The sequence below is a fragment of the Rattus norvegicus genome, chromosome 4 (assembly GCF_021556685.1).
Source record: "Rattus norvegicus strain SHRSP/BbbUtx chromosome 4, alternate assembly SHRSP_T2T, whole genome shotgun sequence".
NCBI classification, from domain to species: Eukaryota; Metazoa; Chordata; class Mammalia; order Rodentia; family Muridae; genus Rattus; species Rattus norvegicus.
In genome coordinates, this window is record NC_141537.1 from 76,203,152 (window position 1) to 76,216,079 (window position 12,928).

General features: G+C 38.4%; 1 protein-coding gene across 2 annotated transcripts in view; it reads left to right on the forward strand.

The window, feature by feature from the left end:
• Nucleotides 1–12,928, forward strand: part of Cntnap2 (contactin associated protein 2) — a 2,247,664-nt gene that overhangs the window by 1,295,582 nt on the left and 939,154 nt on the right. For both annotated transcript variants that reach the window (NM_001427648.1, XM_087658677.1), the window contains 1 exon segment: nt 5,817–5,923. In NM_001427648.1, the coding sequence (NP_001414577.1) occupies nt 5,817–5,923 (107 nt within the window).

The window sequence follows — 12,928 nt, forward strand, 5'->3', positions numbered from 1 at the left end:
TCTTGCTAAATGAAGTGAAAAACTTAGTATATGCTGTTCCAATATATCTTTAAAAACAAGAATGTATACGAAAAATCACAACAAAACCCAAAACCCCCAAAGTGTTCTTGCGAGAGATGAGTAACTAGCTTACATTCCCATACAGCGTGACATTCTTCTGTCTTCCTGTTTCTTGGCAATGTCTCCTCTTACTTAGCATCCCCATGCTCCTCGGACGGCCTCTGCTGAGAACATCAATGTTCCTTCATCTTGTTATCCTAAAGTCAGATCTCCTGACCAACCACAGGAGACTCACCAGAGAGCTTGTTAGATTTTGAGAGTCTTGGTCTCCACCCAGAACTCAGGAATTAGATGCTTGCTTTCAAGGCAATTTCAAGTTAATCCTACACACATAAAAGTTTGGGGAACACAGCTTCAGAGATAATGGGCTTAGGAGACAAATGACAATGCTCTCCTCTAGTAAGTGCTCAGCCTTTTATTATTTGTAAGTGTGAGCATGTTTCCAGGCATAGATGTGAGGCATCATTGTAAACAAACTTCTGGGTTCTCCAGAAACAATGCCCTTAATGGTACAGCACAGAATTTACTCCATTTTGACAGTGCTAAGGTTTGGATAAACCAGAACATTGTGCATGTTCGGCTAAAGTTCTATCATAGCTCTACACCCAGTCTTATTTTAACTTTTAAACAATATAGAGATAAAAACAAAAAAAAACCTTTAAAACGCTTTCAAGATTACAAAGGTAATTGATTTATACTGTCAGAAAAAAAAACACTTTGTTTTATGCTTGAGATAAAATTTCTTCTGCTGCTCTCTCGGGCTGATTCAGTAGTGCCTGTAAACCAGAAAGCTGCCATCAACAAACAAATCTGGTACTGTTGGCTCTTTCTTATAGTTGTGAAACCCAATTTTCTCAATGCTTTGCAATTGAAATCAAGTACAAGAATAAAAGTGATGTTTTGGGTGCAATAAAAATGCAACTGGCCTTATAACCCTGAAGTGAATTGCTGCATCCTTTCAAACAGGCTGTCTGTGCTGATTCATTTGATATTAAGGAATCATACACAGGCGCTTTCAAGTCATAGCCTTTGTTTGCCTCATATATTGGGGTACAAATAAGTTTCACTTAAAACTGCTTTCTAAATCAGTTTCGTTAAACTGAGAGATTGGTGAAGCTCTTGGGCCTCACCAGTAAAGCTTCAGCTTCTTTTTTGCTCTGGGCTGCTGCTAATACTGAGGCTCACAGCGGGCCCAGGAACAGAGAGCAAGTGATTGTGAAGGAGCTCGGCTATAAATGGGATACCTGTATCATGCACACTAGCCACAGAGTGCAGGAACTCCCAAAAAGAAGGGGAGTAGAAAGACTTAAAGAATGGAAGTCAGGGAGGATTGGGGTAAGAGTGTCTTCCAGAATGACAGGATCCCTGGACTCAGTACTCAGGACCTAAAGCTTCCGTTGTTACACACACACACACACACACACACACACACACACACACACACACACACACAAGATCTATCCAGGTAACATTCCGGGATAGTTAGGAAAGGAGCACATGATCCTCCCTCCACTCCTCACTGAGGGACTATTAACAGTTGATAGCTGCTAATGGAGGGAAAGTCAGTGTTTTTCAGGTTGTGGACCTTGGTACTTGACTCTGCTTTAAAGAATGGCTCCACACCCACAGATATATAGGCAGCACCTATTGAACTCAGTGGATCAGGAAGAAGAAAGGGGAAATGAGATTGGGAAGAAGATGGGGAAGGGCAAGGAAAGATCTGGAGGTATTAAAACATGACCAAAACACATTGTATACATGCATGAAGTGCTCAAAGAATAGATAAAAATATGTTTTTAAGAAAGCATCGAATGCTAAAGCACCTTGCAAAACTTTAACTAGAAGGACAAATCCATTTGAGGGAGACTCAGGAAACAGGCTGTCTGGAGTGGGTAATTGCATGTACTACCTCTTCAAGAGCTCTCTGATCAGAACAAATCGACACCTGCCAACTTCTGCACTGCATGTCCCCAGTCCTGGGCCAAAGCCTTCTCAAGTTGAAGCAGTCAAGTCATTTTGATTTATTTTTTGATGTGAGTCAAACTTTCAAGCTAGTGCATGCCATGAAGAAAATTACACATTTCCCATAGCCTACTAAAAGACGGCTTAATAGAGCAAATCTGTGTTAAAGACTAAAATCCTAGGTAAAAAAGCAATCTCTTTTCTTCAAACTCAAAGAGATGATACCCTCTGAAGTAACATGTGTATCCTCAATGGTACAGTTTTGTGGCATTTCATGCATCTTTGTCCCTCCAGTCATGCTGGGCATGGGTAGACACCTCATTAGGCGAAGAACTGCAAGTAAACACACTTCACTGTGGGGACATCTGAGAAGAAAAGCCAAATGTACCAACGACTAATTGCTAGATGAGATGGCAACGGCGCAATGGATATATGCAAGCAGTTCTACGATCAGATAAGAAGTGAATGCTAATTAAAATTTTGGGTTAATTGTTTTTTATTTCTCTTGATAACTGGTCATAGCAGCTTGAGATGCCCTGATAGTAGGTATGAAATGATAGATGAATCAACTTGTTTTGAAAATTAAGTACTAGAATCTGTGCAAGAAGAAGGCCAATTAAATACAAATGCTAAGAAACAAATATTTAGAAGAAAATATGAAAATCCTATTCAGTTAAAAACAATTATTTAAACAGGAATTTGGGATGTATTCTGGTAGGCGCAACCAGTTCTTCACTCTCAATAATCGTTGTATGTGTCCCATGGGGTAAAATCCACTCATCTTTTCCTCATTGACATGTGGCTCAATGTGGTGACATTATTAAAAGCATATTTAGTTTTCAACTTGGTTTCCCTTGCTTCTCTGTCCACTTCTCCACTGCCTTCCCCTAAATTAATTTCTGCGATAAGCTGATATAAATGACTTTAGCCATCAGACTGAGCTAATATTAACCCACAGGAGTTTGGAAAGTTAAATATACCATAGAAAGGGTATCCCTTTACTGAATTTCAGGAGTAAGTATAGTGTCTCCCTGTGATATCAGGAGTCTCTATTTGTTCACTTTCTGCCATGATGTGCACAATAAGAGGACTGCTAGTTGTAAGCACTTGCTGTGGAGGGCCATGCTCAGGGTCCTCAGTGGATACTGACTGTGCAATTGGGCCATGGCAAGCAAGCTAGGCCTGACCACCACTTGCTGTCCCCTCCCCCTTTTTTTTTACCCTTTTCTGTTTTGCTCTACCAGGACCATATTTTATCATGCTAATCATCATATTGCATCCTGTCCTTAAGACCCACTTAAAATATTCCTAACTTGGCTAAATCCTCTAATTACCTTCCATTTTCAACTATCTTTTTCCCACATTTCTACACTATATTATATCTGTGCGTGGCTCATCCAAATACTCCTGATACTTTGCCTGAATCTTGCCCTGATGGTAATCCCAGCCAGATTCAAAGATCACTGGAAAAGGTTCATTGCTATGGTCTACATAAAAATCAGAACCATATCAAGAAATGAAGGTGGTTTTTGAAAATAATGTGAATTTTCATTCCACCCAAGGTTGTGTCTTTGCTCATATTCTGCTTCATCACAATAATAATTGCTCTTAATTTCTTCTTTCGTGTCTATATGCTCAACTTAAAGCTTTAACTGTGCTCACAGCATCCATTGGATGCCTCCTGTGACACTCTATACTACCTTCCTAAACCTATTTGTGTTATTCCCCCCATTTCCACTCTCACTGCACTTATTACTTAGGATGTATTTGCTTTGATAAGATTAGTCTTCATGTTTACTGAATTATATGCCCTATTATAAGTGCTTTTAGGAATGGCTTACGGGAATAAAAACAAAGGACAAAAAGTGTGTGCTCTGTGACTACAAGACTGAGATCAAGTATTATAGCTAGAAGCTAGTGGAATGCTATCAGAGTTTTCTCATAAGATGACTTTCTCTTAATCCATTGCCCAGAAACACCACTACAAATTTTGCTCTTTTAAATTGGGGCAGGTCTTCTATTTTGAAGTGTTTCTGATTAAAATCTCCAAATTCTTGTAGATCGCTAGTTAATAGCAATATTCTCCCTCATAAACTATCGAGTATCTTAATACTCATTACAACAAAAGAAAGATGTTTAGAATTTGGGGTCTGGAATAGATGGGAAGGGTAAGAAAATGTGGTGTGAACTGAAAGCAAATTATATTATTCTTGATTAAGGGGTGCTCCAAACCATATTTCAACCCTAATAAGTTTAGGATAAAGTTAAGATAAAAACTTATTCCTTAAAAGTAGCGCTAGATATGTATATAGATGTCTATAAGACTCCACTGGTTAGACTTCTAGTTCTAACTTACTATTTAGCAACTTTATGAATACTCTCTCCAAACTTAATGTGGTCTGTGTATACAAGGGAATTCTATTCAGCTATAAAAATGATGAGATTCTGTCACTAGGTGATGAGGTGGATTGATTCGAGATTATTAAGTAAATTAAAATAAGTCACACACAGAAAGGTAGGTGTCATATAATCTGATTTTAAAAGTTGACTTCATGAAAGGTTAAAGGAGAATGATAGAGACTAGAAGCTGGTGGTCAGAAATGGCTTGGGAAAGGTTCTTCAGTGGGTTAAGCTACATTTAGATAGGAGCAAGAAATCCTTGTGTGTGGTAACCAGACTCAAGACATAACAATTAGGTTCTACATACTTCAGAGCTGAAGAAAGGACACTATTTTATCAACATAAGTAATAAATACTTGAGACAGAGATTTATTTACCCTTAATCATTATATAAGGAGAGCACACATTGAAGCAGTACAGTAGGCCACTAGTGTGCACAATGTCCCCACTTTTATGTACCAGCTTTAAAATAAAATTTGAGAAGCTGGGGAAATGACTTCATACTTACTCACAAGAGAGTACTTACTGCTCTTGTAGAAGACCCAAGTTTTTACCCAGGCAGCTGTTGAGCATATGCTACTGTAGCTCCAGTGAATCCTATAGCCTCTTCTGGTCCCTGTGAGAGCCTGCATTCACATCAGCGTATGCATAAAAAAACGAAAATATAAAAATAAAGTTTAAATCAATAATTATATATTTTAAAGTATTTACAATGTAGGTATAATTGCCCAGCTTCCCAAATGAGAAAATCAAGATTGACAAAAATTAAGCGGTCACTATTATCTGCCTAAGAAATAGTGTTGTATACAATTATGCTTTTTCTTCTAAATTATGCATGCAAACACATGCATAAGCAATGATCCAGATAGGCACAGGAGGAGATTTTAGAAAGAGTCAGAAACCTTTTCCTATTAGACTAGTATATTCCATTGTTGTTTATGTGGCATTATCAGAACTTCAAGTGGTTATGGCAACCTTATAACTAGGCACCCTTCTTACTCATATTGACCTTGATAAAGAAGAAGATAAAGATAAAGCAATAAATAAGATGGCCCATCTTCCATCACTCACCGAAAGGAAACTTAGTGGGTATCTTTGTCCTTTGTAGAATTAAACTCAAATGAATCTGTGATATGTAAATGAACCCTTCAACTGTGTGATAGCATCCATTGTTTATTCAAAAAGAGGAAACACCAAGCCTTGTGATACATCATCTTTGTGTGCCTCGCACCTTCCATCATGAATCATATTAATCTGCTTAAACTAACAAGGATTAATTGCCTGAGCAAGGCAACCTGGCATTGAAATGATATATTGCCCAAACAGCCTGGAATTTGGCCACTCATAAATCTCATTTGCTTGTTGGTTTATTTCTGTGTCTCTTTTTCTGACAGATGTGTGCCCAATCACTGTGAGCATGGTGGGAAGTGCTCGCAAACATGGGACAGCTTCAAATGCACTTGTGATGAGACAGGATACAGCGGGGCCACCTGCCACAACTGTGAGTGCCAATTTATCTCACTTTCATCTTGTAATTGCATGAGAATCATGGTCTTCAGTTACGCTTTGCAGCATAGCAACCTGAATTACACACATCTCGCTTCACTTGATTCTGGGGGAAAAAAATCCTCAAGGTTGCATTCTAATTTTCCAAAAACGGTATTCTAGTTGTCAAAATATATTCTCTCCTGTCTAATGAATCTAGAGAGAGACAGATATGGCCAACATTCCATATGTGAAATTCGGATGCAGAAATTGAATTTAGCTCTTGTGTCTAACGCATGTGTGTCCAGAGATTGCTTGGGAATTGTGTTAGTGTGATGCCTGGAACTGGGTCTCATTCATCAAGTCATCAGAGAGAGACAGACAGGGACAGAGGATAATTTGAACAGTTACTTTCTGGACAATTCTTGCCTCATGCTTTCACCCAAAATTTGGTTACATTATTTTTAAAGCAATGTGTCCAACAGTGGAAGAGCCCATTGAAGTTACACATAAAAATATAAAATCCTGAAAATATAATTTTTAAAAATATTAAAGGCAAGGGGTCAGATTAAAAGATGACAAATTAGAACTGCACCATTTCACATAGAATTATCCTGGGAATTTAAAGTTAAAATATTTGAGTATTTTAAACAATTCCTAATTCTGTCATTGAAATATTAATTTTCCAAATATGCTTAGATGTTTTATCTTTTGAAAGCAGATTTATCACAACATACAGCCTTGAGAGAAGAGAGCCAGCTGTTATCTGACATATGAATGTTTGTACATGTACATATATGTATATGTACACAGACATGTATACATGTGTGCATGTGTATTGTTCATGTATATGCTCATGCTCATATATGTGTGAGTATGTAAGATGTATACATGAAGAGAAGAAGGAAAGGAAGGGGAAATAGATATTTGACTTTGTCACAACTCTAGAACATAGAAAATCTCAAATCTAAATTATCTAATTATACAGATTGATTACTCTTTATCTTAGTTTAAGGAAATGACAAGCAAACTATTCTCAGAGTAGTCTAGGGGATAGTAAAAATGCAACATAGTTCCCTATGCCTTCCACATTGTTATTTTTTAGTAACGTGAAGGCAGAAATCATGTTTTGCTGTAGGTCTAAGTTAAGAAAAGCTGCTTAGAATTCATTTTTCCTCACTTATAAAATTGTCTAGTGAGATTCTAAGACCAAGAGATAAAGAGATTCATAGAAAAGCTGACATTGTGGTCAATGGAATGTCTCAGCGGGTAAGGTGCATGCTGACAAACCTGAGTTCTATCTCTGGATTCAACACGGTAGAAGAAGAAAACCAACTCCCACAAGGTTTTCATCTGAATTTCCCAGACATTCATGCATATGCACATACACATACATGCCCCCCCACAGCCACGATAAATGTAATTAAAATAAAATTTAAAACAAAAATCTAACAATAAAGGAGGAATACTTTTTTTAATATAAGAATGTTTTAATTTTTTTTCATCTTTATTAACTTGGGTATTTCTTATTTACATTTCGATTGTTATTCCCTTTCCCGGTTTCCGGGCCAACATCCCCCTAACACCCATAGAGAAAGAAGTCCCTCCCCCTCCTCTTCTCTATGGGTGTTCCCCTCCCCATCCTCCCCCCATTACTGCCCTCCCCCCAACAATCACATTCACTGGAGGTTCAGTCTTAGCAGGACCAAGGCCCCCCCTTTCACTGGTGCTCTTACTAGGCTATTCATTGCTACCTATGAGGTTGGAGCCCAGGGTCAGTCCATGTATAGTCTTTAGGTAGTGGCTTAGTCCCTGGAAGCTCTGGTTGGTTGGCATTGCCGTTCATATGGGGTCTCAAGCCCCTTCAAGCTCTTTCAGTACTTTCTAAGATTCCTTCAACGGGGGTCCCATTCTCAGTTCAGTGGTTTAATGATGACATTTGCCTATGTATTTGCTGTATTCTGGCTGTGTCTCTCAGGAGAGAACTACATCCGGTTCCTGTCAGCCTGCACTTCTTTGCTTCATCCATCTTATCTAGTTTAGTGGCTGTATATGTATGGACCACATGTGGGGCAGGCTCTGAATGGATGCTCCTTCTGCCTCTGTTCTAAACTTTGAGGAGGAATACTTCTTAAGACTCAAACCACATGCATAAATATTAATTGGTTCATGTTCAGGGCTGGAGAGATGACTCATGGGTTCAGAGCACTGACTGATTTTTGTAGAGGTTCTAGGTTTGCCTCCCAGCAACCACGTGGTGGTTTACAACCCGTAACTCCAGTCCTAGGGGTTCTCCTGCCCCGAGCTCTGCAGACATGAGCTGCATAGGTATTATATATGCATGAATGCACAAAACCAATCATACACATAATATTAAAATAAATAAATCTTTTTAAAAGAGATTCACAATATATAAAGTACTTGGCCCACGAATAAAAGCAATAATGTAATTACTTGAAAGAAAATAATTACAGCTAAAATTGGTTCCAGTCAACCTTCTCCAAAAGTTTACTTTCAGAAGATATTTATTATATAAAATATGATCTACAACTAAGTAACTTTGCTCAAGATTGGAACTGTCCTTTTATCCAAATTTTGTGTACCTATTTATAAACACCCTGTTTAATCATGAGATGTTTTCATTTAAAATTCTATCCCCACACAAAGGGCAAAAAAATTGAACGTTTTGATAAATGTCTACTCTCTCGTTGATTCTTTGATATTGAATTAAAAGCCAATAATTTTGAAATAGTTGTTCCCACCACTAAAGACCAATTTTATAAGTACATACTGTTAACTGAGTAATTTAATTTAACTTTTGAGAGCAATAACTCCAAGTGTCAGGATGTCCCAGGATGGATGGCCAGTTTCATATGTGAAATAGCAAAATGACCTCAAGTCCCACGTTCTGGCACTCCATCCCGCTTTTTCTATGTCTTGGTACACTATTCTGCACGTTCCCATGTCTTGGTATTTCATCTTTTTCATCCCATATCTTGGTACTCCATTCTTCTATCCCCATGTCTTAGAGCTCCTTCCTACTGGTCCCTATACAGTGGGTCATCGAAAGAAATTATATATATATATATATATATATATATATATATATATATATATATATGCTTTGTTACGAACTTCTATTTGTCCAGATCATTCAATTGTGTCCTTCAGTGTACGTGTGTGTGTGTGTGTGTGTGTGTGTGTGTGTGTGTGTGTGTGTGTGTGTGTATCCTAACCTAGTACTCTTACTCAGGACAATCAAAAATTGAGATAAAGAATATTTCATTTGTCATCAGTTGTGTACTGAACAGGCAGTTTTGAGTTACTAAGTTCATGTCGTGCTAGAACATCTAGAAAGTCATGGGGTTTCTCCTTTCCTTATTCCTGTTAGCTAAAGGTTTACTTGAAGTCACTCTTACTTCTCAAGGCCAGCATGCTGACACTCAAGCTGCTTATTCTGTGCCCTGTGACTTTTTAATTTCGTGGTAGTACAAAATGAGCATAGAGGACCCATAGTAGGTAACTAAAGTGAAGCTGAGTATTTGGTAGTGTCAGTGCTTACAATTAGTCTACAACAGCATTTGAGCTCATTTTCTACACTGGACTTGGCTTGGGAGAGGGATAGGAATTTCCTATGTAAGAACCTTGTGATTGAGCCTTTGAACCTGGTCACATACCTGGCTCGTAACTCCATCACTTACTTATTGCACATTTTGGCTGCTTAAGCTCCTTAAGCTTCCTGTGCTCATTGATGAAATGCCTGTATTAACAACCTCAGCAGGATTGAGTAGGATGGCACTTGGGGACTGAAAAGCTTGGCCACTCCACTGGAAGCACCCAATGGGGCCTGAGCTTTGTTTTGAAACTGTATTTGCTCAGATCACGCAAGTTGCATCGTTTCATTGCTGTTCATCATTGTTCTCTCTGTGGCAGATTGGGGTTTGCTGCCTGTGATTGTTTTTTGTTTTCGTTTATGTTTTTAAATTGGATTTTTTATTTACTTTTCAAATGTTATTCCCTTTCCCAGTTTCCCTGCGACAAGCACCTATCCCCTCCCACTCCCTTTCTTCTATGAGGGTTTTCCCCCTCCCCAACCACCCCACTTCCCACCCCCTGACATTCTCCTGCACTGGAGTTCCAGCCTTGGCAGGACCAAGGGCTTCTCCTCCCATTGGTGCCCAACAAGGCCATCCTCTGCTACATATGCAGCTGGGCCATGGGTCAGTCCTTGTATAGTCTTTGGGTAGTGGTTTAGTCCTGGGAGCTCTGGTTGGTTGGTATTGTTGTTCTGTGATTGGTTTGAATGGCATCTTTCTCAGTCAGAAGAACTGAAGGTCTTGAAAGCTAATCCGAATACCTCTTAGACTTGATTGTTTGTTTACTCATCAATAGTACTTCTTTTTCAGAAAGGTATACATAGGATTCAGTAATCAACTGAATCAATACACTACTCCCTGGGGGGTCAGAATGCCATTCAAGAAATGGTGAGATCATGGGAGACAAGAAACTGAACCTTTGTGAACCAACACCAAAAAGAAATTGTTTGTGACAAATATCAAATACAACCATTTCTCTCTGTTGTATGTTTTAGTATTTTCTCTGAAGATGGTCCATTTTAGTGACTTTTCTAACAACTATGCAGCAGTAATGTGGACTGAAATCCTCAAGAAAGGAAAGAGAGCATGTCTAGAGTGGCTGTTGACTCGTTGGTGTTGCACTGACTTATCTCTAGTTCTCCCTCTCTAAATTACATGAATGTGTGCAACAAAACTCCTTACTTCCAGCTGTGGCTTTCCTCTAATAGCTCTCCATAAACACACTTCAGATGTCTCCAGGCTTCCTTCCCACTACTCCTCAGGCTCCTTAGGACCTAATTATCACCTCATTTTTCCACATGTGTTTTTTAAACTTTCAAGATTGTGGTCCTTATTTACATAAATTAAATTCAAGAAGCTATTCCTTTTCTCTGGGCTTAATGTTTTTCCCTCTTCCTGCTGTGGTACTTGGTGTTCTCTTAGGAATCACTCATACTCTGTATTTTATGATCATTATATCCAATTGCCTTTACCTCTCCAGACTATCCACAATCATGTGAAAACTTTAGGCTATGCACAAAGAACAGGGCAGTGAGAAACACTGGGCACTTGACAAAAATAAGCAATGTTTGGGAACAGAAATTGCTCCCAACTTTTAAATGCTAGTTATGTATTCTGAGATACAATCCTTTTATACCTAGCTGTTTATTAAAGGGTTGATAGTGTCCCAGAAATACTGACATGTTACTGCTATAGAAGTAATAAGAGACAAATGACTTGCATAGGTCATTTCCAATTTTAAAATTATGGTATTACAGACCTCAGAAATCCTTATAAAGGCAATCAGGCTGCTGCACACCTGCAAATAAAATATTTCCCAGGTATTGTGTTACTAAGGAGAGGATGATGTGTACTATGGTGACTATTCCACATGCTGTTGTCTGGAACAATTATTCAAGGTGCATATATTTGTAAAAATAAGTCATACTGCACTACACATCCATACTATGTTATTTATAATCCATTGTACTTGTAAGTAATTTTATTCACAGCACAATATTTCAGAAGACTGTAACCTTACCTGCATCAGTCATATTAACTTAGAGCACAATCTTATTTATTGGCACTAAAGTACCTGGGACCTTTGGCCACCAGGAACTTAAACAGAATAAGAGTCAGTGGTGACAACTTAGAATATTGCGACAAAGGCAAGCAGTCATTGAGAGCCTTGCTTTGTTTCAAAGTAAAATTTAGATATTAGGCCTTGAAAATTAGTTTATTGAATTAGTTTCCCCAGCTACCAGTAAATCTTCTGCATAAGGGTCTATTCGGTGTGTCTGTGCTTATGGAAACCTAGTTTTCTATTAGAGTTCTCCTTTCCATTTGAAAGGTGTATGTGCCCAAACTTCAAATTATTATCTGCCCATGCCATTGTCCCTGTTGAAAGGCTGTTGCACCTTGCCTTCTCCACATTTCTGGGCACATTTCCCTTCTTCTTCTGGATCTCAGCCCAGCACTCAATGCCTTAGAGACACTGACAGCAACTAGGAACAGTACTTTGCTCTGAGATATATAGCCTCTTTGAGTGGGAATGTTGCCTTTATATTTGTGCTTTACTAATAATAAATAATACCCGTCTCTTCCATTAGATTATACTCTCCGGGAGAAGGAGGTACTAGGTTTTGTCTACCATTTTACATTTATTATACCAGCGTACATGTGTGTTAGGTGAATGTTCTATGGACATAAATATACAGAATGTACAGATATCTTAGAACACAAAAACCAATTTTATATCCAGTCACTTTGCTGAAGTTACTTATCAGGCTTAGTAGTTCTCTGGTGGAACTTTCGGGATTACTGAAGTATACGATCATATCATCTGCAAATAGTGATATTTTGACTTCTTCCTTTCCAATTTGTGTCCCTTTGTCCTTCTTTTGTTGTCTGGTTGCTCTGGCTAGGACTTCGAGTACTACATTAAATAGGTAGGGAGACAGTGTGCAGCCTTGTCTTGTCCCTGATATTAGTGGGATTGCTTCAAGTTTTTCTCCATTTAGTTTGATGTTGGCTACTGGTTTGCTGTATATTGCTTTGACTACGTTTAGGTATGGACTTTGAATTCCTGATCTTTCCAAGAATTTTAACATGAAGGGGTGTTGAATTTTGTCAAATGCTTTCTCAGTATCTAATGAAGATGGTCATGTGGTTTTTATCTTTGAGTTTGTTTATATAGTGGATTATGTTGATGGATTTCCATGTATTGAACCATTCCTGCATTCCTGGGATGAAGCCTTCTTGATCATGATGGATGATTATTTTGGTGTGTTTCTGGATTCAGTTTGTGAAAAGTTTATTGAGTATTTTTGGGTAGATATTCATAAGGGAAATTGGTCTGAAGTTCCTTCTTTGTTGGGTCTTTGTGTAATTTAGCTATCAGCGTAATTATGGCTTCATAGAAGGAATTGGGTAGTGTTCCTTCTGTT